We start from the raw sequence: 25,193 nt of genomic DNA, 5'->3' as shown, positions 1-25,193 counted from the left end.
TCTGCTACTTCCTTTGCGACCAATTAGTGCAATGACAGAGCAGCAGTCACTATCTGATATTCCTAGATAACACTCCGAGTTCTTCAACAAGATAAAAACTTAGCAAACCTGGAAATCCCCGCTTGCTATGTTTTGATTAGTAATGGAACTCTAATGAGCAACTGATAACTGTCACTTCCTAGTGACATCTTTAATTGACGTCTTATGTCCAGCAAACTTGCGTCAAACCCGGCACCTGTCAGGTATAAATATTACCAACGTTGCCTTAAGCAATGTGAGCTGTGAGCGAGAGCTGTGAGCTGATGCTGGCTGCCTGCAAGACCCCGTGTTGGTAAATCTAGCACTCTGTCGCTGCAGCCTGCTATCCTGTGGTGGTGAAGCTGCTGATTACCATTATCGCCGCTACAGCGCGAACTATGCTGCAGTACGCTTAAGGAGCTGAACAGCCGTCCTCTGCGAAGACATCCAGCAGATTCCAGCTGCCCGCGGACGCTGTCCCCCCTCCTTCCTCGACGCGCTGAAGAAAGCCGCTGCCTTTCTCGTGCAGAGAAATCCAGTCCCGGCGCTTCCGGTTTACCCTCGCGGGTGACTGGGATATCGAGAGAGACCCCTGAAGGAGATACCAATCCTCCATCATTCTATTCAGAGGTATGGTGTTGACTAAACCCTTAGATGAGAATTCTTGAAACAAACCTTGGCAAAACCAACTTAACTTAAGCTACTTACTTACTCCCCTTTTCACGTGTTAGGCTTAGGTCAGGCACACTGGGGTAGGCTTAGTTAGAAGCACCAGTTGAGTATGTTAGCCTAATGTATATATGACTGTATATATGTTTTTATTACTTTTAACCATTGTATGGCTAAGAAACCATACCAATGCTTTTACAGTTCTATTTCGCAATACTTATCTTACTGTACGTACTTTTTATAATAACAATTATTGCAATTGTGGCAATACATTTCTCTTGTACGAGAAGAAAGACTGTTCAATAAATGTTAACCTTTATTGACAAACGCCCGTCTCTCTATTCTCTACATCTCGTGAAAGTAAACTGCACTAGACTGACTGAGTGAAATACATGTCTATTGTTTCACACGACCCTAGAGATCGACTCTTGATCTGAGGAGCAAAGTTGTCATGTTGCACGGTTGTTGGAAAACTGAATCCCTTCTTGTCTGTGCCAAGGAAGCTGATCACTTCCTATGCAGAGAAGAAAGTTTCCAGTGACCTCTGAGCTAGTTGGTAACACAACCCAATTAAGTTTAGCATAGTCAGTGGAGGCCTGGAATATCTGCAGTTCCACGTCGATACTACTGTTTGTTATTCCAATGCGCAGGGCCTAGTGGGAAACTAGGAACTACACTACATGGCGCCCAACGTTTGGTAAGGCGATAAACTAACGCAAGACTTATAGAGTAACTCAGTCGTGCATATTTCACAGACCCCTTTCTCCCGTAAAAACTCCAATAGACGTCTGGAGTGGGTGAAAGGTTAAAATCCGCCCGACCTTAGTAGGAAGAGATTCCTATGTAAAGCTCCGGTTTATTCAACGTTGAAGGATACAGTGTTCCAAAATATTGTGCACCTAATCTTTGCCTCCTTGGAGACCTACTCTGCAAAGCCTGCATTTATAAAAAATGTCAGTAGAAACCAACGGAACCTCTGGGGCCGCAGTAGATGCGACTCAGCAAGGTCCCGAACAAGCAGACCCGGATGCTATTATCATCCCGGTTCACTTAAGAAAATCTATAACTTTAAAACTTATAGAAAACGGACTGACACCTCAGGGTGGTACAGTAATTTTCGTGATAGAGGCTCACGAGTATCGGCAGACAGAGGTATTCTATTCATGGATAAACTTTCCAGCAGCAAACGCTGCAACACAAGAGTTTCACTATTACAAAATAGAGGAACCTCCGGGAGAGTACGCTCCTTTCGAGGAGATTGAAATCCCACTTAAATTTCAAGAGTACCTGCTCTGGTTTAATGGCGCCCTAAAACACAATAATCACATAACTAGGCTCGGTCCTCTAGGGAGACCAGGAGCAACGTGGCCGGTTCTAGCCAGCTACACACCACATCCTGACATTGCAAGAATGTCAAGAGAAGAGCTGTTAGTACAGCTAAACACATTAATAAAAATACATAGGCAATTAGTCCAATATGTAATGCGGACTGCAACAGTCCAGCCAGCTGTTAATTCACACCAGCTGACCCCTCATCAGGGGAACACAAATAAAATTACACCACAGAACATAAAGTCATGTCTTGGTAAAACACCCGTAAAACGGGAACAAATACCTTTCTGGTTAGCACAGAAAATCACTCAAATAGAGGCAGTATTTCCTGATACTACCCCTATTGAGAAACACAGAATCTTGACCATCTGCCTTCCTATGGGAATCGCACCACACGTGGAGGACTGCGACACTTGGGGTACAGTCTTTGCTTCCATTTATACAAAAACACACGGTGTTCCGTCTATGGCGGTAATACCAGAAGTGCTAAAACAGATTCAAAATGAATTCGGTCCAGAGCCCGCTTTAAATCTGGGTATGAAATTACTGAAAGATTTCAAGCAGGTCACAGCTATATTATTAGCCAACGTAAAGGGAGAAGCAGCATCTGTGGCGATCCGCCAGAAGTTGAAGGAAACAGATATAAAAGATCCTGTTGAGCTTGCAAAAATCATAGAAAAATGCTATGAAGAATTAGGTAGAGACAGCTTGGGTGGAAAACCAATTAAGCCCCAACTGCTCGAAAATCCTGAAAAATTATTTATTAAAAATAATTTAAATGCTCCTAAAAAGAGCTGGGATGGGAATAAACAATCCACTCCCAAGGAAAAAGTTTTCCAGACCAGAGGAAGGTCTCCTCGACGGAGGGAAAGAACTCCGACTCGAGAACGCCAGTCTCCCCAGAGGGAGCCCTCTGAGAAAAGATATAACCTTAGAAATAGGGATAATCTGAAAAAACCTGATAGATATCAAAGTATTGATACACGTCCCTCTCGATCTTCTCCACAGAATTCGGAAAGAAGAGGACGGTCAGACCCAGGAGAGCACACCAAGTCCAAAGACAAGGAACCTGCTCAGAGTAAAAAATCTCAATTTCCTAAAAAGAAGGTAGCCAGTATTAGAGTAATCAACCATGCCGAGAATACTGAGGACACAGTTGAAAAACGGGGAGTGGGCATTGACAATGTTGGACAGTGCAGCAGAAATCAGTATAGCGCGCAAGATCTTGATGAGTCATCTGGAGACAGTGGACACAAATGAGTACATTCAGGTTGAAACTGCCGACACCAGACTTAGCGAGCCCCATAAAATATACAAAATAACATTGCGTATGGAGGGTGATAAGACTAGGAAAATTAAGGGTCTATTTTGGGATAAGCTCTCAAAAGGCTATGATATTCTGTTAGCTGAAAAAGATTGCCCCCCGGAGTTTGTCAGGGAGTGCCCTCGTGGCGAAGAAGTAATTATGCCTGCCTTCTCGAATCACATACCGATTCACAAAAAATATACATATGCACGGAAATGGGCAGTAGCCCAGGCACCTGCATTATATAAAAATCATGTAGGATGGGATGAGGACTCTCCTCCTCACAAAATCCAACTAAAAAGTGAACCAACTGCCCAACGGCAGTATCCCATAAAGCAAGAAGCTAAAAAACAGGTCAGGGAGATCTTAGATCAACTTGAGTACCAGGGGGTGATTGAAACATGCACCTCTCAAATGAACAATCCTTTGTTTCCTGTCTCCAAGCCAGACAATTCATATCGTCTAGTTTTGGACTACAGACATCTTAATACATGTTGCAAAACTTTTGCAGTACAAAACTCGCATGGTGCAGCCCTAATGAATAACATAGTTAGGAAAAAATATAAAACGACATTAGACATATCTAATGGTTTCTTTTGTCAAAATATTGCACCAGAAAGCAGATATTTGACCGCTTTCTCCGCATTTGGGTCGCAGAAAAATTCTGTCGACTCCCACAGGGGTTCAAGAACAGCCCAGGACTATTCTCAGCTAGGGTAACAGAGTTACTACAAATCTATGATGATGAAGCATTATCTTACGTAGATGATATTTATCTCACAGACGACGACTTGGATACTCACTTGAAAAGAGTGAACACCATCATACTTGGGTTCGCAGCAGAGGGTTACAAATTCAACTTTAAAAAGTCCCGAATTGCCCATCTGACAGTACTGTTTTTAGGGTACGAATTATCAAGTGAAGGGAAAAGCCTAGCGGACAACTTCTTAGAGAAGTGCGCTGTACTCCAAGCTCCAAAAACGCTGAAGAATTTACAATCCATTCTAGGTTTTCTAAATTTCGGAAGAACTTACATCCTAAATTACGCAGAGAGGGTTAAACCTCTCTACGAACTAATTAAACCTGATTTTAAACAAATCAATTGGACTCAAAAACACACAGAAATTTTGAGATCACTGCAAACAGACATGTTAGCAAAAACAAAATTAGATACACGTGACAACACGATCGATCTTGTAATCCGAGTCATCCCAGGAAGATGCGGATTCACATACCTAACTTCTACTGAGGGAGAAAAGGTACCAATTTCAATTAAATCTCACTTGTACACACAAGCAGAAAAAACATTCAGTCACACAGAAAGAACTGTGAACGCAGTGCAAATCGCATTAGCAAATGAACGAGAACTAGCACACGGCAAAAGGATTAACATCCTCACAGCGGAATCCGCCTTCGAAGCGCTATTCAGCCCAGTAAACCTGCCTACAGTGTCACTGGATCCAAAATGGATACAGTGCATAGATTCTCTAGGAGCGGAAGACGTGAAATACTATTTCGCCCCGCAATACGAAGAACTGAATGATTTAGAGTATGAAGAAGAATATCCTCTGCCAATCGAAATTCTGCCTCTCCCACTATATGCCTGTATAATCTATACAGATAGCTCTGTACAGCATTTCAACGTAGAGAGAAAATCCTACGATGCAGCATGTGCGATCATTAAATGTCGTTGGCTGTGCGGTAAAATCAAACCGAAAATAACAAACTGAATCAGTAAAGTACTGTTCGGCTCAAAGAACTGAAATCAGATGTTTAAAGATGGCGCTCGAAAATGCAGAACGCGAATTCTCCACACTTATAGTGTGCGATTCTCATTTTTGCGTCAACTCTTACAACAATAAACTGCAGGGTTGGATCGAAAACAACTACAAAGATGACACAGGTGCCACAATAAAGCATAAAAAGCTCTGGAACGAGGTAGCTCTTTTACACAAAGAACTACAAAAGACTCACGTGATTCACGCACAGAGTCTTCAACGTGATGGCGTTCACGTTGCAGGGAATTCATTGGCTAATACAGCCAAAGCGGAAGCAACTAAACCGGCTTCCGTAGCCACAAAAAAGCGTACAGATAAATACATAGACGGGGAAACCATGCTGGCAGTAAAAACGACCGTAAAAGGCGACTGTGCAGCACTACCCGTAAACTATCCACTCAATTATGCATACATAATCGATGCAAACTCCGTTCCTTTTGCTCGAATCCCTGGAGTGGGGGATAGAGTAATTCCAAACATGAACAGGAGAATATTTTTAATAGCAGACGCACATATGGGTTTGGGTCTGAGACACCGAACAATTAAGGAGTCACTGACTGAATTGCAATCAGTATTCTGGTGGCCGGGAATGAGTGTAGAACACCAAATATATGCAAACAACTGTGAAAACTGCAATAGGGATCGCAGTAGCGAACCTTGCTACCGGCTACCAGTCAGAAAGAGCGTAACGCTGCCTGCACCCCAACCTGCGTCCTATTAATTAGTTAAGACGAAAAGCATTTTAAAAATGAGGCCTCCAGCACTCGGCTGACGCCTAGAACTGTTATAAAAGATTTGCGAGTCTTTATCGGCACATACGCAATTACCACGTTCCATTCTGACCAGGGTCCTGCTTTCAGCTCTCGAGCCTATAAGGAGGCCATGGCGAGCATGGGAATTGGATTGCGGTATTCTTGTCCGTCGCATCCCGAAGGGAATAGTGTGGTAGAAAGAAAAAACCGTGACATAAAGCAATCTATAACAGCGAAGGTATTAGGTTCAGGCGCTGGGTGGGTCAAACATTTAATAAGTGTCCAGACTAGTCTTAACAACATGCCAAGAAATTCTCTAAAAGGTTTCAGCCCATACGAACTATTGTTCGGAATTAGAATGCGCGTTCAGGACCTCGATAGTCAGATGTCAGTGGTACAAGAAGAAACAAAACAGTTTGATGTAAAGGATCGTTTGGCTGTTTTACAGGAACTGAATGAAACAAGAAAATCATTAAGCAACATAAAGTTAAAGCAACAGCCAAGTACCACTGACGAGGCACCACCCGCAACAGCCCCAGCAAGGCCTGTCTGGATTCCAAAGATTGGGGATCTAGTCAGAGAAAAGATCGCGGTTAAGAAGGAATTTGGGCCTTCTTACAGAAAAGCAGTACCTGTCTTAGCAGTCACCGGAACAAGATCAGTTGTGCTACCGCCCCTTGCTGGTAAAAAGGAGAACAGAGTCGTGTCTATCGATCTGGTAAAACCACAAGCATGTGGCCTATAATCAACAGTAGGCCCAGTGGACTCCCAAGAAACAGAATACCCAAACTTGCAACAATCCAAGAGGTTCAAACTGAAAGACTCATCACATTCGATCAGCCTGCAGTGCACAATGAAGGACTATGCAATAATGCCATGGAACTCGTGCCTCTTGAAACACAGATTGAAACAGTTCGTCAAGAAACAACACCAGTCTACAATGATGTGGCATCAGAAAGTGCTACCGAGAGACAGATTGAAAGAACAATCCCATCAATTGACAGAACTGCCTCTGGTTATTTCATCAACTTCGACAACTTCTCTGAAGATTTAAACGACCCCGAAGTGATGCCAGAAACAAAAAAGTCTTTTAAAGAAAAAGCAACAGAACTCTTTCATCAACTGAAGGAAATCTACCTAATTTCCCCTTGGCTAGAGTTCTGGTTCGGTCTAGGTGTATTTTTCCTCCTGCTTTGGCTCATCATGGTACTGTGTTTGGGAAAATTCATTGAAGGAAAATATATTACAATGGACACAGCAAGTCAGAACATCAACCTAGTCCTGAAACCACACAGATCATCCCACGTGAAGAAAAGAGAACTGTCAACAGTAAATGTCACAGCAATTCCAATACCTGGTGGGGTTGTATGGGAGAAAACTGACTATGAGATATATGGTCCGGTCGAAATCCTGAAGTATCCTCATCAACTGAAGGTTTCCTTAAGTGACTTTGTAAAACCTAGTACATTCTCTGATGATTGGGACTTTAACAGTATTAATGACATGATGTCTGATTTAGTAATGTCAGCTAGATTCACAGATCATGATTATTTACAAGGTTCATCTAGTTATGAGCAGTTATTCTGTTACACCCACTATGGGGATCATTACTTGCATAAATCTGCACAGCCTATAAATGTTTTTTGTACAATCAATGGGAACATTGTTCTACACCACCTAAAAGCAGTTCTAAAGCATTTTTTGAGAAATTCAAATATTTTTCAGGGTTTAACACCAGTGATGCAGAAACGTTTTATTACAAACTGTTAGAGAAAACAGGAATGAAAACAATGCTGACAAATTCTAAATTGATATATTCAGAAGCATTTTATGACAAAATGATGACATTTGGTTTTGATTATTGGAAAAATAATATTGAAACGAAAACAATTTGGGGTACAAAAGATTGGCAGGTGCAAGGCATAGAAGCACTATTTAGAACCTGCATGATACCAGAACAAATGTTATTTTTAAATGACACCATACACCAAACATCTTGTCTTGGCCTAGCTAAGATCAAAGACCTTAAAACACCGTCTATACCAAAGCCAATACCTGAAAATGTAACCGCAGATATTGAGTTAGGCGTGTCACAAATCTTACATTTCAACAGAACACATCCTGATTGGAAAAAGTGGTTAATCTGGCCTACTGACACAAATAGCTGTCAAGATAGATTCCTGAATAAAACACAGGGTTTCAAAATGACCAGATTAGACTCTAGATACTCCCAGAGACAACATCCAGGGATTATAACCACATACAGTGTAGGGAAACTCTGCCTAGAATGGCTAGCTACATCCACACTGGCTGAAATTAAGCAACACTTGTCTTTACTAAAAGATGGTGCTGATTTGCGCGATTTCATTCTTGGACCACGCAAACAGCGTCAAAAGCGTTTCATAGCGACCAGTATCTATGCTGCTTACAACGAGGCTTGGAAAGTAAAGCAAATTGAAACTGCTGAAAAAATACGAGAAATTGATCGTATTAATTTGGAGAAATCACTTTCTGTGGTAGACAATGGGTTAACGACTCTGTCTTCCAGAATATATTCGTTGGACAATATTGTATCCTCTGCCTTTGATGTGATAGACAGAGATTTGCTAATGTTACAACATGGCCAGTCTCAATTACGCTCTATTATAGAACTAGGCTGGACGCTGCAAAATCTTCGTTCAGGCTATGTGCCTTGGCGTTTGATAAACATTACGTCATTATTTTCCAATTTTAACCTTACTGATAAACAGATCAGTTTGGCACAGAAAGGAGCAGACTATACAATCCTGAGCATCGAAAGACTCGAGAGATTACCATTGACAATGTCAGAGAGTCCTGTCATTGAATGGATAATACACGGAATTATCACAATTCCGATAACAACTTTCCGATTTAAAAAGTGCCTTGAGTACATACCTGCTGGCCAGTATGAACAATTGGGTAAAGGATATGTAAAATCCATATGGAAATTACCATACACTCATTCTTGCTATAGTGACAGCGACAAAAATGTATTTCTTAGTGGTGACAACTGTAAACATTCACTAAGCGGTATACTTTTGTGTCAGGGTATTAATTTACACTGAGCATGTGATGGAAATTCAAACAACCTTTCATGCCACCAGCTAGTCACACCTGCAACTCAGATAGAGCCCTTCTTTATGCAACTCGCAAACGGGAGTTACATTCTTAGAACGGATCACAGGTGTTGTGGCCTCGCGCCAGGGACAAGTTATCTAGTACATGTTACGTCCATGGTCAAATGCTGTATGCAAGCATTGTTCCCGAGCGGGCCTCCAGACATAGTGACTCCCCTCTGGCCTCGTCTGAATCTCTATTCTATACGAATTGATACATTAAGCAAAATGAAATCTGTGCTTTTACAGACAACAGTGCCTATAACGTCATCTAAAGAGACGTATGATCTTCTAGTCGCAAGGACGGCTACTGAAGTCCATGACCTTTTATCAACAAATTGCCCCGTGCATTTCGTAGAAATGTTCAGCCAACTCCTTAACATGTCTAGTGCAACAAGTATCCCAGGCATATTTAAGACAGTCTTTACGGGACTGCTAACACCCTTCCAGGCAATTTTGGGAATCTTTCCTAATTTTGTGCACTCCATTTTTGGCGGCATACCACTATTTTTGGGACTCGTTGCAGGGATTCTATTTTTGACCCTCCTGCTACGTTATGGCAAGTCTCGGCTCAGACATAGCTCCCATGGGAATGGAAGAGACAATCCTAGCAATGCGCTACAGGGACAGGATAACTGACGTCCTCGGATTGGCCAGGCTGAGAGATCTAAACATGACCTGGTTCCTTTCTTTCAGACCGATATGGCAAAATTGCATTTTACCTGTGCTACGGTGTATGCTTTGCGGCGATGAATGCGTGTTGGACATCTGTCTTTCACTTCCATCAGCAGTACCAATGGACGTCGATACTTTGCTCAGTCCAATAACGGCTCACGCATTGTGTTGTCCCCAGCGGCTACCAATCCTGATGACGGCATTTGTGGAGACTCCTGTACTACAGCCAAGTGGTAACAGTGGAGCGAGTGACAAAAGCAACATCATCCAGGTACAACGTGCTGTGAGCATTGCTGGTCCTGCCTTCGATGACAGCAATCATTCTCACACCTGCCAAGTTACAGCGCTATCTAATTTGGTTGAACTATCACCTGAATTTGTAGACCAATTCTTTGAGAGCCTGTCTGATACGATGTTCTCACCCACAGAGAAACAATAACTTTTAGAAGCTTTCCGACACATAGCGTTCCCATGAACTCTGAATTCGGCCTTCAGTTTTGATCAACAAAAACTGCCAGGAGCTTTGGAAATCTATTTTCTTTAAATTGGACAATTTTTCTAATATTGACCCTTTTTTTGGCACGAACAATTCTTTGCTTAACGTAAAAACTATTCTTAGAGAACAGAAGCTTCACACTTCTATTTCTAAACACATCTAGAGACATAACAATACTACACCAGCCTCTAGCACACATGTTATTACAATGCATTTTTATGTGATGATTTATCTCGCATTTCTTCTGTCAGAGATACTTCATGTGTAATTCTCTATGCATAATCGTTCATTGATTTCATATGCAATAATTTTTGAATGATTACTATGCTTTAAAAAAACGTACAGTACCTAAAATCCATGTATTACAAGTACGCCTATTTCGAATGCATTTATGTATTTTGGGGTGGGCAATGTTACACATGCATCTAATTGCTTAGTTTTAGTAATTTTGATGGACATTAACCCGTGGAGTGGGTGTTGCGTGCTTATCTAGGTTCCTGATCGATACTGTGACCTTATGCCCCTATTCAGCTATAAATCCATTTATTCCCTATATTGGCATAACCGTTCAAGTGCGATATTCTGAAAAGTCATCTCTGGCCTCACACGAACAGAGCCACATTCCAGCATGACTCTCTGCTACTTCCTTTGCGACCAATTAGTGCAATGACAGAGCAGCAGTCACTATCTGATATTCCTAGATAACACTCCGAGTTCTTCAACAAGATAAAAACTTAGCAAACCTGGAAATCCCCGCTTGCTATGTTTTGATTAGTAATGGAACTCTAATGAGCAACTGATAACTGTCACTTCCTAGTGACATCTTTAATTGACGTCTTATGTCCAGCAAACTTGCGTCAAACCCGGCACCTGTCAGGTATAAATATTACCAACGTTGCCTTAAGCAATGTGAGCTGTGAGCGAGAGCTGTGAGCTGATGCTGGCTGCCTGCAAGACCCCGTGTTGGTAAATCTAGCACTCTGTCGCTGCAGCCTGCTATCCTGTGGTGGTGAAGCTGCTGATTACCATTATCGCCGCTACAGCGCGAACTATGGTGCAGTACGCTTAAGGAGCTGAACAGCCGTCCTCTGCGAAGACATCCAGCAGATTCCAGCTGCCCGCGGACGCTGTCCCCCCTCCTTCCTCGACGCGCTGAAAAAAGCCGCTGCCTTTCTCGTGCAGAGAAATCCAGTCCCGGCGCTTCCGGTTTACCCTCGCGGGTGACTGGGATATCGAGAGAGACCCCTGAAGGAGATACCAATCCTCCATCATTCTATTCAGAGGTATGGTGTTGACTAAACCCTTAGACGAGAATTCTTGAAACAAACCTTGGCAAAACCAACTTAACTTAAGCTACTTACTTACTCCCCTTTTCACGTGTTAGGCTTAGGTCAGGCACACTGGGGTAGGCTTAGTTAGAAGCACCAGTTGAGTATGTTAGCCTAATGTATATATGACTGTATATATGTTTTTATTACTTTTAACCATTGTATGGCTAAGAAACCATACCAATGCTTTTACAGTTCTATTTCGCAATACTTATCTTACTGTACGTACTTTTTATAATAACAATTATTGCAATTGTGGCAATACATTTCTCTTGTACGAGAAGAAAGACTGTTCAATAAATGTTAACCTTTATTGACAAACGCCCGTCTCTCTATTCTCTACATCTCGTGAAAGTAAACTGCACTGGACTGACTGAGTGAAATACATGCCTATTGTTTCACACGACCCTAGAGATCGACTCTTGATCTGAGGAGCAAAGTTGTCATGTTGCACGGTTGTTGGAAAACTGAATCCCTTCTTGTCTGTGCCAAGGAAGCTGATCACTTCCTATGCAGAGAAGAAAGTTTCCAGTGACCTCTGAGCTAGTTGGTAACACAACCCAATTAAGTTTAGCATAGTCAGTGGAGGCCTGGAATATCTGCAGTTCCACGTCGATACTACTGTTTGTTATTCCAATGCGCAGGGCCTAGTGGGAAACTAGGAACTACACTACAATTGCTATAGTTACCGCAGATCCCACAGTAGCAATGCTGATCATTGAGGCCGAGGCCAGGAAATTTGTGCTGGTCTCTGGCTACGCGCTAAATCAAGGAAAGACACAAATTGTACTAAATCAAAAAATTGTGATGGATGATCCTAGGGTGGTGAAGGGAGCGACATACTTGGGTGTCACAATTTCTTCAAAGTTAGAGGAAGTTGTGGACATAAATCTTAAGCCAATGCTGAATACGATACAAAAGGATCTACGACGGTTAGACAACCTTCACCTGTCCATTTTTGGAAGAGCAAATGCAATTAAAATGGTGTACTTTCCCAAAATATTATATTTATTCAGGGCAGTTTGTCTAGAGTTTTCTAATCAGTGGTTTACAGTAATGGAACGTACTTTTTCTAGATTTATATGGTCATACGCTCCACCCCGAGGGGCATATAAATATCTTACCCTTCCTAAGTACAGAGGTGGGTTGGCACTTCCCAATTTAAAGAGATACTACTGGTCATGTGTATTACTCAACAGTAAGGAATTATTACAAGGGGGGAACAAAACAGAGGTACATACCGCTTCAATCTTTCAGCTATTGGTGGGGAATTCCTGTTATGGCTATTTTTGGAGACACGTACACGACAGTTACCACAAAAAGGTCAAATTCAAGACTCTTAATAGTTGTCTTGAGGTTTGGAAGGCTGTAAAAAAAGTACTAGGAGTAGGACGATTCTCATATTACACTCCGGTACTAAACAACCCAATTCTTCCACCAACAATCTTTAAAGATAACTGTGTTAATAAATGGTATAATTTAGGAATAACACAATTAGGGGATTTTTATACTAACCAGGGGATTAAATCTTTTGATGCTCTGAAGGGAGAATTTGGTCTAGACTGGCGGGATTTTTTTTAAATATCTCCAAATTAGGGACTTCCTAATTCACAAATCTGGAGCAAGGACAAGAAGGGGAAAAATCTACTGTAGTAGAGACAATTATACATTCTAAGAAACATACAATAGGTGAAGTTTATGTGTCATTGCTGGACAGGTTCCCTGACGATTTAGATAAAACGGCAACGAGGTGGCAAAGTAAACTCAAGTAAACTCAAGATCTCTAAAGAAGGATTCTTATACTCTATCAGCTAGCCCAAACCATTCTTATTTCTACCAAACTCCAGGCACAATTTTACAAAACCTATTTTTTTCTTTACTATACACCCGATAAGATTGCAAAATGGGGAACCGGGAAGGGGACTTGCTGCCCGAGATGCAACCTATCTAAAGCAGACTGCATCCATATCTTTGCCTCTTGTCCGGTGTTAATACCTTTGATACAAAATATAGAAAGGTTCTTAACTTTTGTTCTTCACAGAAAGGTCGCCTTGTCACCAGAAGTAATGGTACTTGGGGTGGAAGATTCAGATAATCTTGAGAGCGGTCACAATTTTATATTTGTTGCTATGGCCGTTTGGAGGCTATGTCTAATATGTTAAAATCAATAAAAACATTTAAAAAGAAAAATGCTATAGGTGTCACATTTGCGAAAGTTATAACATTTGGCATTGTAAATGACAAAGCTATTAATTTCGCTATTTTCAAAACCAACACATAAATAAAAAATTTGTAATTTACAATGCCAATAGCTCAATCTTTCCTAATGCGACTCCTATTGCATGGCAAATGCGTGTTACATTAAGCAGTGTCGCTTGTTTTAGCGTGGTACGATGACAGACTGAGTTAGCCTTGAGGTGATTCTTGTTTTAAGGTAATCTGTACCGCGGCGTAAGGCAAAAAAGTACCTAAGACGACTTCAACAGAATGAAAATCACAAAAACATATACACATTGACCGCTTGTAGCCGACGTAAGTGTTCAAGAACTTCTCGGGAAATAGTGTTCCATTTAAGAGCACTCCCTCCATTGGTAATACAAACTGGGAAATGTGCCTCGCTTGAGATCCCAGGCACCGAGCTTGCCCTACCCGCCCTACTACATAAATAACATACCAGGGCAATCTTTGAGCCAGCATGGAGCTGCCGGACCTGCACGGTTCACAGCCGAACCTCTTTTGGGCTGGTGAGGTGACAGACTCCCTCGGCTGGTGACACAGCGGTCTGTCTAGGAATGGCCTGATCTGCTGATTGAAACGGTTGCACCGTTACCAGGCACGGTTCAGGCTCCATGTGACTACTATCAAAGGTGCGATCGCTTAGCTTTTGTTTGTTGTACGGATACCATCTGCTTGCCTTTTCACGCTCTACTCTGACTGGAATAACGAATCCATGGACTGCAGAGGCCACCCATGGAAATGTACAGACAAGTGATTTTTTGTATTTCTGTACTAGCAGATGCTTGAGCAGAACAGCTCGGACAGTACTAGTCTTAAATGTTTCTTCCCAAATCATTTGATGCCAGCTTAGAGGAAAGCCTTTGCTGAATGTACACAAGTGCATCTGATTTTTACCTGAAGAGAACTAAAGATATACTTTAATCCATCCAACTATTAGTTTCCTTTGGCAGCTTGGGTAGGGTCTGCACTCTGCCCAAGCATGGCATTACGCTGGCTCTGAACTGCTTTATTCTTGCCACAAGAAAGCAGAGTGCCTCATTGGAGGTAGGGTTAAAGTGCATTACAGTGTACCACCTTCTGTCATCTGCCAAGTAGCTATGTGGAAAACCGGCGCAGAATCATCAAGCACCACTACCTGGAATGGAATACAGCAGCTGCTTTTCAGTGTCTCAAGCAGTGCTACACAGCCTGTAAAAAGGTGAACCTGCATATTTTAAAATCAGATGTACTACTTCCATTTCTGATTGAAGCATATGAATGTATGACAGATTCAGCACTGGAGAAGAGATTACTAAACTAACTTCAGTAATCCAGCTTTGGTATCTTTCTTAGATTCACATGCCTCCTTGCCTCCTCCCCAGTCAGAGGCTATTGTGCTAATAACATTTGAGCTTTGTTGGGGTATACAGAAGTAGAGAGCTCAGAAGGTTCCTCTCATTGTCTGTGTTTGTGCTACTAAACAAAATTAGCAATTTGGCCTCTGGTCATTTTGACCAGGCCTGGGTGAAGTTCGCGGAGTTACCTGGGCGGAACTCCGCGAAGTGACATAAAAACTCAGATGAGTTCTGCAAGTGGCAGAGTGTGGCGTGAACTGCCGTTTCCGCTGATCTTCCTGCGCTTGAGTAGAAATTCTACACGAGCGGTAGCTGGCACTTGCCAACTTACTGTTGGCGAGTGGGAAAAAACTCCGCTGAGCTATTCGGAACGGAGTTGTCTGGAATCGCCAGCGGAGTTCACCTCCTAGGCTTAAGTTTGACCACATTTTTGTGCTATTTTACAAGTACTGGGGATTCCCAGCCTGGCGACAAGGAATGATTGAAGCATGTGAATTTATTAAAGCTATTACCTCTGGAAAAATTGGAGCTACAAGTAACTAATTTCTTCCCCATACCTTTTGTAAGCTTGTGCAACGCCAGTCATGTATTTCTTTCCTTTTGGGCGGGTAAAGGGTACTTATCAAGGGATGTTTGCAGGGTGGTCAGTAGTTTGCTCCAGCTGTCCTGTCAAGAGAGAGAAAAATGCTTGGTTTTGGTGAAATCTGGAACAAGTTCAGCAAGGACACTCTCAGTGCCAAAATCAACGATTTGTGTTTTCTCCGGTACATAATCAGGTGTTCATTGGCAACACTCAAAATGTGTCTGTCGTATGGAATTTGAGGCTATCTAATGTACATCTTACTGCAGAATAATGTCCAGACATACAAACTAGACATTTTTGCCCGAGAGAAACATTATAATGTAGCCTCTGTTCACTTGCCTCCATTTCTGACTAGTACCCACTCACATTATAAAGCTACCATCTTCCATGCCTCAGACCTGCGGCAGGTGCTTTAGTTGTGCTTGAAATATTGCGGCTGCTTCAGAGCCTCCGGATTGTTTACTTTTGGCCCATCCGTGTCCATAGTCGCAGTGTGCACAATATGTTTAAACCCTATGACTTGCATCATCATGTCTTCCACATGAGCATGATCCACTGATCCTATATCAGGCAGACTGATTACATTTATTGCAGAAAAAATTGTGGTAGAGTTTAGAGAGTAGGATTGTGAATCTTCCTGCAAATAAAAATGTGTTGGGATCAAGCTTTCCAGATCAATTTCCCAGTGCCTGTAGTGGTAGAATTAAGCGAAGGTCACCCTCCTGCAAGCATGGGAATATCCTTCTATTGTGAGATCATTACACCAATATACTTAAAAGGTGGGAATTTTCTCCATACACATGCAGCAAAAATGCAACTGGCGGACATCAATATAGACCAAACCTAGGAAATTTAGAAGAGCACACTTGGTAGCTCTGCTTGAGGCTCAATACGGACAAATAGAGTTAACAAACACTTCATAGATGTGGACTGAGCATGAACAAGTGGTCATTGAAGTGAGAACATAGCTAAAATCTGTTGCTTGGCTAATGCCATAGTGTACAGGAACATAGGGTGGAGAGGTAGAAAACTTGCATCCACAAAATTGACCAGCAATGATTATCCTTGATAGACTGTCTTCACGCTATACTTAACAATCAAGACTCTGACTATTCCTGTCTCTTATTATAATAAAAAACTTTCCTTTTGGCTGTTGCACCTCACTATCTAGATCTGTGTTTACTTTTTTATGTGTTGTGTTTGAGCAGAGTCGCAGTGCTACTGCCCACGCTGTGCACATTCTTAGTGTTTCAGCAAAGCCTAAGAAAGCATTTACCTTATAAAAAAAGAGCTATTTCCTCTATCAGTTCATGATACATTTAACTATTTTAACTTACGGTTTACCCATTTATGTCCACTATAAAAATTCTGAATGTGAAATGTAAATCAGTTTGTTATTTCCTTTGAACCTTTACAGTTAAATCTTCACTACATTACTGGACAGTGGGAGATCGGACTACATGACTAACTTGTTACAATTTATTTAGGTTAATTTGAAATTTGGTATAAGACGACCCGAAGCCCGAACAGGAACGGAGACGGACACATGTACAGCATGCGCAGGCACCATGATCTTGGAGTTTGCTGCACTGAGCAGATTCACTGGCATATCAATATTTGAGGTTTGTTAAATGTTCTATATTTATAGAATAAAATATATTTTTTGCATGTTGAATACTTTGGCTGTGTTAAAATCGTTTATTAGGCACTTGTGACTTAAAAGTGGGGTCCCTGTTCAGAATTTTTGTAGCATTGGAGCGAGGTGTCTAAGCCCCAATGAGTCAATAATCACTTGGGAGGGATCCCAAGTCCCACAAAGCACAGCGCCAGGCAGATCCTATTGAGCATTGGTTGGCTGGGAAAAGGCTACCCTCACATCACCCAAAAACTGTTCTGCACTTCCCCGCTGCGCAGGATGCGTGCGGGCCATGCCCACCTCTGCCCAGCAGAGGCTGGACCACCCCTCTTGGTTTTACAAATGGACTCCGTACTTTGTCACTAGTAAGATCTAATTCAATCGGTTGACAGTTTGTTGAGCACTAGTTTTGAGGTGCCTTTGCTGATGTGCTCTTGCCACATGAAGACTTGGTGAGGTCCCGATCCTAGTTATTTTACTCTGGGTCTTTCTTTTCATCCCAGCAGTAAGATGGTAAAGAGGAAAACCATCTCCACACATGTAGGGCATTTACAATCTGGGGAAGTTTGAAAGGATTCTGCCACAAGCAGACTTTCTAAATCAATACTTTCTTACCTAACCACAGTTGGTGGGGCACTTAATGATGAAAATAGTACCTGTGAGAAGAGGCTTTGTATTTGACCTGAACCCACTGTCTTAAGAGCAACCCTTGCAGCTATTCCAGCTGATATTTCTATGTTGGACCATAACACTATGAGCCAAGATGTAGCAGAAGGATCTAACACACAAAAATCAACTGCTACCATGATAGTTACTGCCGACATTCATCAATCGGTGGCAGTGGTCAAATCAAGGAATTCTCTTATGGACTGTGGCCTCCTAGCACCAAAACGCAAAAAAGACAGCAACAGTAACTCGACGGTCTGGAACTAAAATAAAGGACAGATTGGCTCAGCAGGCCCCTGTGGTGGGTAACAGCCTGAAACCAGTGACCACATTGCTAGCTTTAATGTTGGTAAGTTTCCTTCATGCTGCAGACTGATTGAGGCTGCAGTTGGTAAACATTTAGATAAATGCCTGGGTAAACGGTCATCAATTGAAGCCAGTTTAAACTACTTAATACAGTTTTGCAAAACGAATTTGTCTTCAGTGGGCATACTGTAAACACTGTGAGTTCTGTCCCAGTAGGGCTGGAGCAGGAGGGCTCAGTGATTGTGATGGAGCCAGCATCATGCCTCACATGCACATATTGTCCATCCAAAAGTGGCTCCCTAGTGCTGTCTACTAACTTGTAAGGTAATCTAGATCCGTTGGTTAATCAAAACACGGGCTCTAGTACTCATAGGCATCCTGAGATATCTGCGTTCCAAAAGAGCCCCGGAGGTATGAATGCAGACAAACCCTCCTCAGAACTGGTGCGGTGGAAAGCAGTAACAACGGCCCACTTCCAAGAGAGAACACCTGGTCTGACCTCATGGAGGTCTCAACCAATTGACGGACAGCAGCAAATTCTGAGAGATAGTTAATCGCCCCCTATTTAATGGTAATGATGCCGATGCCACCTCTTCTCATATTTCTCTTCTAAATGGATTGAGCACTTTGAGCGCATTTATTGTTCTCAGGATTGTGTTTGTGTGCATGAGCTCCCGGTTACAGTGCGAAAACAGAATAACTTAACAATTGGTGTGGAGGAGGTTGAACTAGCAATAGAGCGCATGACAAGTCACAAGACCCCTGGCCCGACAGTATTGCAGCTGACTAGTTTAAGATGATACCAAGCTTGTGGGCCCTGATTTTAACCCGATTATTTAAGCTGGTCAAACGTACGGGGTTACTGCATTCCTGGTCTCAATCTATTATTATTCCCATTTATAAAAATGGCTCTATGGACGTTCCCTGTTGCTACAGGCCCATTTCCTTGATAGACTCGGTTGTCATGGTAATGAGCAGGGTGATCCGAGATAAGGCCATGTCATGGGTTGAGGCTTTTTATCTGATTTGCAGTATGGCTTCCAACCGGACGTGGGTACCTGTGATCAGTGTTTACTTTTTAACATGTTGATCAATAAGTATACTGTGACAAAATCAGGATTGCAGTTTATTGTATATATGGATTTATCCACTGTCTTTGATAAGGTGAATAGATCCAAACTATGGCAGATCTTGCAGGACATGTGCTTGGATACAGGACTATTCAGTTTTCTCAGGGAGTTACAGAGACATGAGGGTGGTTGTTTGATATAATACATATGTGTCCTGTACTAGCTCTTTTAGATTGAGGAGTTGAGTTAGACAGTGATGTATAACGCTCCCTTTCTTATTAACGTATGTGAACGACTTGAGGGGCTTGGTTACTTGATAAGCTGGTGGACTGCCCACGAACAGGCTCCTGCCAGATCCCTGCATTGCTGTACGCAGATTATACTGTTTTATTGGCAAGAACGGCCCTGAGCCTCCAGACATTACTTTATGGTTTCGTGCTATACACGAACAGTGTAGATCTATCCACCAATTGCAGTAAAGCAAAAGTGATGGCTATGGGTCCCAAAAAGCTTAGATATTTTCTTGTCCAGGAAAATAGGTTGCCTAGGGTCCAGATTTATACCTATTTGGGGGTCGTTTTTGATGATCGGACCACAAGGGCCCCTTTAATGAAATATAAGAGACTAGCTCTGTCAAGTACCATAGGAGCAACAGAATTTGCAGCAAGCCTTTGGGAGCCCTGATTAAGATTTATTAGGCCAAATCTGTTTCAGTAGCCATCTATGCTAGTTGCGCCTGGGCTTATGTTAATTTAATGGAGCTCCAAGTGGTTGAAAATGGATTCTATAGCCTCTTATTAGCGGTCCCTGCTTCCAACTTTGCTTTTATGGCTCATGAGGAGTTAGGGTCCCTGTATCTGTCTGATCTTATCTCCCTTTCCCCCTTAATTAGGTGGCTTATTATCTGGGTGCGATCGAAAATCAGCTAGGCAGAGAATTAGGCAAGGATTATCTTGTGCTCGATGGGTGGAGGTCAGTTAAATGGCTGACATATATCAAGGACACCTTTGCCAAACTAGGTAGGCCTGCTTTGTTTGAGTTTCGTTCTTCTGCAACAAAAGCGGATATTACATTGACATGGGTACTTCTTATTATGGAGGAAGACTGAGAGGGAGCCAATAGAGTTGGAGAAACCCCAGATCTGAGGACACGTACTGATTGTAACAGGTCCTGCTACTGAACCTTATTTGCTTCGCACTCTCAATGACCTCCATCGTTTCCTGCTCACCAGATTTGGGTTCAGCCAGTTTCGTTTGTTATTGGCATTCCCCAAACCTGGCACATGCAGCACAAAGCTAATCCCTGTACTTCTGAGAATTTGTCTCAACAGAATCATTTGCTTTTTGTATATTGTTGCAGTTTTTAGAGCCATTGTTGAAATCAGTGCACTTTGTTCAGGTTAAGCCTGCTTTTAACTACAGTTACTTTCGGATCTACATACAACTTACGCTGTTGCTTGTTTTCCTGCCTCATCATTGAGACTGAGAAATTTGCTGATGCCAGTGTTGGATTTATTAATACATGCACAAGCTGAACACTGACAAGACGGGGGTCCCCATCCTCGGCTCCAACCCTTCAGCCTGGGACGACTCCTGGTGGCCGACCGGAACTGGGGGCAGCCCTGACACCTACCGACCACGCATGCAACCTGGGAATCATCCTCGACGCAACGCTCTCAATGACCAAGCAAGTCAAAGCCGTCTCCTCCTCCTGCTTCAACAACCTCCTCATGCTCCGCAAGATCTACAGATGGATCCCGACAGATACAAGAAAGACAGTCACCCAGGCCCTCGTCAGCAGCAAACTCGACTACGGAAACGTCCCCTACGTGGGAGCCCCTACCAAGCTCATCAAAGGATTACAACGCATCCAAAACGCCTCGGCACGACTGATCCTCGGCGTACCACGACACGGCCACTTCACCCCCCACTTGAGAAACCTGCACTGGCTCCCCGTCAACAAGAGAATATTCTTCAAGCTCCTCATCCACGCACACAAAGCACTCCACAAGACCGACCCAGCCTACCTCAACATACAGCTCTCCTTCTACATCCCCAACTGCCAGCTATAATACGCTCACCTCTCACTCGCCACCGGCGGGAGATCCTTCTCCCACCTTACCGCCAAGACATGGAGCACCCTCCCAGTGAGCCTACGACAGACCCAAGACATGCTGACCTTCAGGAGGATACTCGAGACCTGGCTGTTCGAACAGTAGCGCCACCACTCCCCAGCACCTTGAGACCCTTGCGGGTATGTAGTGCGCTTTACAAATGACTGATTGATTGAAATGATTGATTGATGCACATAGAGGGCACCTTAGAGGTGCCCCCTGAAAACCTACCAGGCACTGGTGTGCTGACTGACTGGTTATTGCGAGCCTGCCACCAAAGACCCATTTCTGACCCCCAAAAGTGTGGACTTTTTCTCTCAGGAGACCAGAAACCAAGCCTGCTCGTGCAGAGGGTGTTTACACCCCCTATCATGGGATGACCTGCCGATTAGCATTCCAAGGCGGGGGAACTTCAAAGAGCCCACCCCCTTTAGTATGCAAGTCTGGCTTCTCTCACAGGAGAGGAAGCCAACCCCATTTGTCCAGAGCCCTTTGGCACCTGGACAGGTGGGAAAATTAGATAGTCACACAAGCTACCTGAAGTGAATATGACTTTTCAGAGTTTGCCATCTTGGTGATGGTAAACTTAGGAACTTTGGTGCTGGGTTATGCCCACTTCCCACTGGAAGACATGTAAAGATGGCGCCCGAGTGGTACGCCGATCGGGAGAAGTGAAGATATTCGCTATCTTTGCCGATTCTAGATATTGAGACTTGGAGAAATTTGGTGTGAAATATTTGGCGTACACCGGGAATTGAATAGAGAGGTTAGCCCTAGCTCCCTATGTTGCTAGTAGATTGCATCTAATTGTACTATATTATGTAAACACTGCCATTTTTAAAAAAACTTAATGTACTTTCCTAAAATATGCTGCTATTTGTGAACTCTGTCACTAGTCCTAAAGAACCTTGTTGAAAAAGTATAAAAACTGGCTCTCCTGTACACTTTATATTCTGAAATGTCTGTCCACTTGTTGTATCTATTATATGCTATGGGCATCAGTGTATATGTTGAGTAATGCTTTTATAAAAATGTTTTTAAATGTATATTTTATTTGCTATTTTTGTGCTTTTATGGATATTTTATATCCGAATAAAGTTTTGTCAAAGTCAAAAGAATATAGAGGTATTGGACGGATGTTGATGCGACAATTGTACTACAGGCAACATTGATATTACAGATGAAGTACTTGAGCTGTTGATACAGAGATAATGGTTGCTGATGGTACCCAATACTAGGAGATTGTACTTATGACGAGTGTCCAGAATTAACAGCCCTGAGGAAGTCAATGTGTTAAGATCAATCACGACGAAATACGTGTTGGCTGCATCATTTGGAGGAAACTATTTATTTACCGGAACAAATTTGAATGTGAAGAAATAAACGCCGTTGGAACATCTTTTCCGGAATATCGGAATTTGAATTTGGACTTTGGTGATTGTGTCAACCTGGATTTGTATTGATTTGTTATCATAATACCTGTAATCTATTTTCATAGTGTGCTCGGGAGGGAATTTGTTTGGTCATATAGGGAAGCACAGTGACCCCAGGGGTAGGTAGCCTATTGGCTACTACCCTGCACTCCACAAATACCCTAAATTTAGTATTTAGGGGAGCCCCTAGCACCAGAAAAGCAGATCCTGATGACCTATGAAGCACACTGAAGCACTGTGAAAGCAAAGACTGAGAGTAGCTGATTTGGCACCAGCCCTGCCAGCCTGTCTGCTGTTTCCTGTCGAATTGTGCCAAAATCGACTCGTCTTGTAAGCTGTCATGTCTCTAAAGCCTGGGAGGACTTCCAGCCTTCAAGAAAGACTCAATAACTCCTGCAGGCCCCCCAAGAAAAATCGCAAACCCCCTAAGAAAAATCGCAAGGATTCTGGAACTGTTAAAACCTGATGCTGCCAAGCACCACTGCACCGAGCCCCCAGCTGAGTCAAAGTGAGCCAACAGTGCCAGCTTGGTCCCCAAGCCCTCAAGAGACAAAGTCCACCATGGGTTGGCCTCTCGTCAACTCTCCATAGCTGCCTGCAGCCTCTGTGTACTGGCCCCCTCAACTGCAAGTGCTCCTGGATGAAGAAACCAAACACCTCAAAGACCCTCTGCACCCGGCCTGCCCAGCCTGATGAGAAGAGAACCACCATTTCCCCACATCCATTAGCATTCGAAGACTTGAACCAGTTCCCAATCCAAACCTGCGTCCTCTTTTCACATAGACCGATCTCCATTGACTAACACTGGGCATCCAAAACTGTATTGCACCACTGCACCCAGCCGCCCTAGTTCTGCTGGAGGTGACCTGCTGTTGCTGCCTTGAACCTTGCCCCATGCTCACCTTAAATCCACGAGATTGGTCTTGTAAGTCGCTGTACTGCAACTGAATGTGGTACTTGTTTTTCCTCCCATAGAATAACATTGCAGTTTCCGAAAAATGCACTGTCATCTTTTTAAAAGTGAAGTATTTTGCTTGCAAAAAGTACTTACCTGATTGTATCTATTCTGGTGCCTAAACATATATAAGAAATATGTCTTATTTGTAAAAATTGGTGTGGCTCTCCTTATTGAGTCATGTGCATCATTTATTGACTGTGTGTATTTTGTAGATGTCCATAACTCCTCTCTGATAAGCCTAAGGCTGCTGGACCACACTACCCCCTAGAAGAGCACCTTGGGATTTATAGAGCACGCCCCTGCCCACTAGTAAGTGAATACCTGGACTCAGTGAATAGGATTAATGCTATGCAGTAGTGCAGCGAATGAAAACCATTATAAGACCCCTTTCCTTGGACCCTTGAATGTGAAAATCCTTCCTTTGTGTTGAGCAGTATTGATGTGTTCCCCCCCCCCCCGTACAGTGGGGTTTCAGGAACACAACATTTAATTTTTTCGTCTAATGTCGTCCGCCTCATGGGAATCTGAGACAGGGGTCGGGCACGCGCGGTGATTGGTGTCTGTGGACACGCAAGTCCAGGCCTGCGCCGTGCACATCTCCTGCCTCGCATTCCTTGAAGTGCGCAAACACACACACACACACATACACACGCAGCCACGCACGCACCCCCCATCACTTACGTGCTCACGCGCACCCCCACCACTCACGGGCTCACACGCACACACACAGCCCCCCCCCCCCACTCACCGGGTCTCTCAGGCTCCTCTCGTCCCGCGGTGGTGGCAGCATTACACATGCGGTACAAAAGGGGGTGGTGATGGACTGAGCATCTGAATCAATCAAACACTCACACCCAGTCAAAAGATCTGGGTTTAATCCATCACCGTTCTTTAGCCCACTCCGCCACCCCAGTTCAGACATGGCTATATGCAAATCAGTATGGGTCGAAGACTTCTATAGATGTGGGATACCAAATGCGCACCATCAGTGTTGCACAAAGTAGCATTTAAGGGGGCAACACAGACCGGCTCCTTTGGATATTCTGGAAGCAATGCCTTCATACCTTCCCGCAATCGTATATAGTAGAATACCTCCAGAGGGTTAGGAGCAGATTTGCCAAAAAAGAGTTCTCGAGACCGGAATTCACCATTGATGAATAAATCTCCCCATGTAGTTATGTTAAGAAGCCGGCACATGTTCCGAAACCCTGTTTCCTGTAGCAACGCTACTCTAGGATGATAGGTAAGGGGCATTCATGGCGCATGGAGCAACGAAGCCTATAATATACGTAACATTCTCCGCTAGGCATCAATCGTACACGACACCGGGGTCAGCAGAGTGTCTAGTACACCAACAGGTCCATG

The 25,193-nt window shown here is 43.2% G+C and overlaps 1 protein-coding gene across 1 annotated transcript in view; it reads left to right on the top strand.

The window, feature by feature from the left end:
- EDEM3 (ER degradation enhancing alpha-mannosidase like protein 3) overlaps nt 1-25,193 on the top strand; it is a 570,354-nt gene that overhangs the window by 155,320 nt on the left and 389,841 nt on the right. Inside the window, exon 7 of the mRNA XM_086957104.1 lies at nt 17,134-17,268. Coding sequence (XP_086813230.1) covers nt 17,134-17,268 — 135 coding nt within the window. The remainder of the gene's footprint in view (nt 1-17,133; nt 17,269-25,193) is intronic.

Source organism: Lissotriton vulgaris, chromosome 1_1, assembly GCF_964263255.1.
Source record: "Lissotriton vulgaris chromosome 1_1, aLisVul1.2, whole genome shotgun sequence".
Classification (NCBI taxonomy): Eukaryota; Metazoa; Chordata; class Amphibia; order Caudata; family Salamandridae; genus Lissotriton; species Lissotriton vulgaris.
Note: the sequence above shows the minus strand (reverse complement) of the source record. Positions and strands in the feature narration are given on the sequence as shown.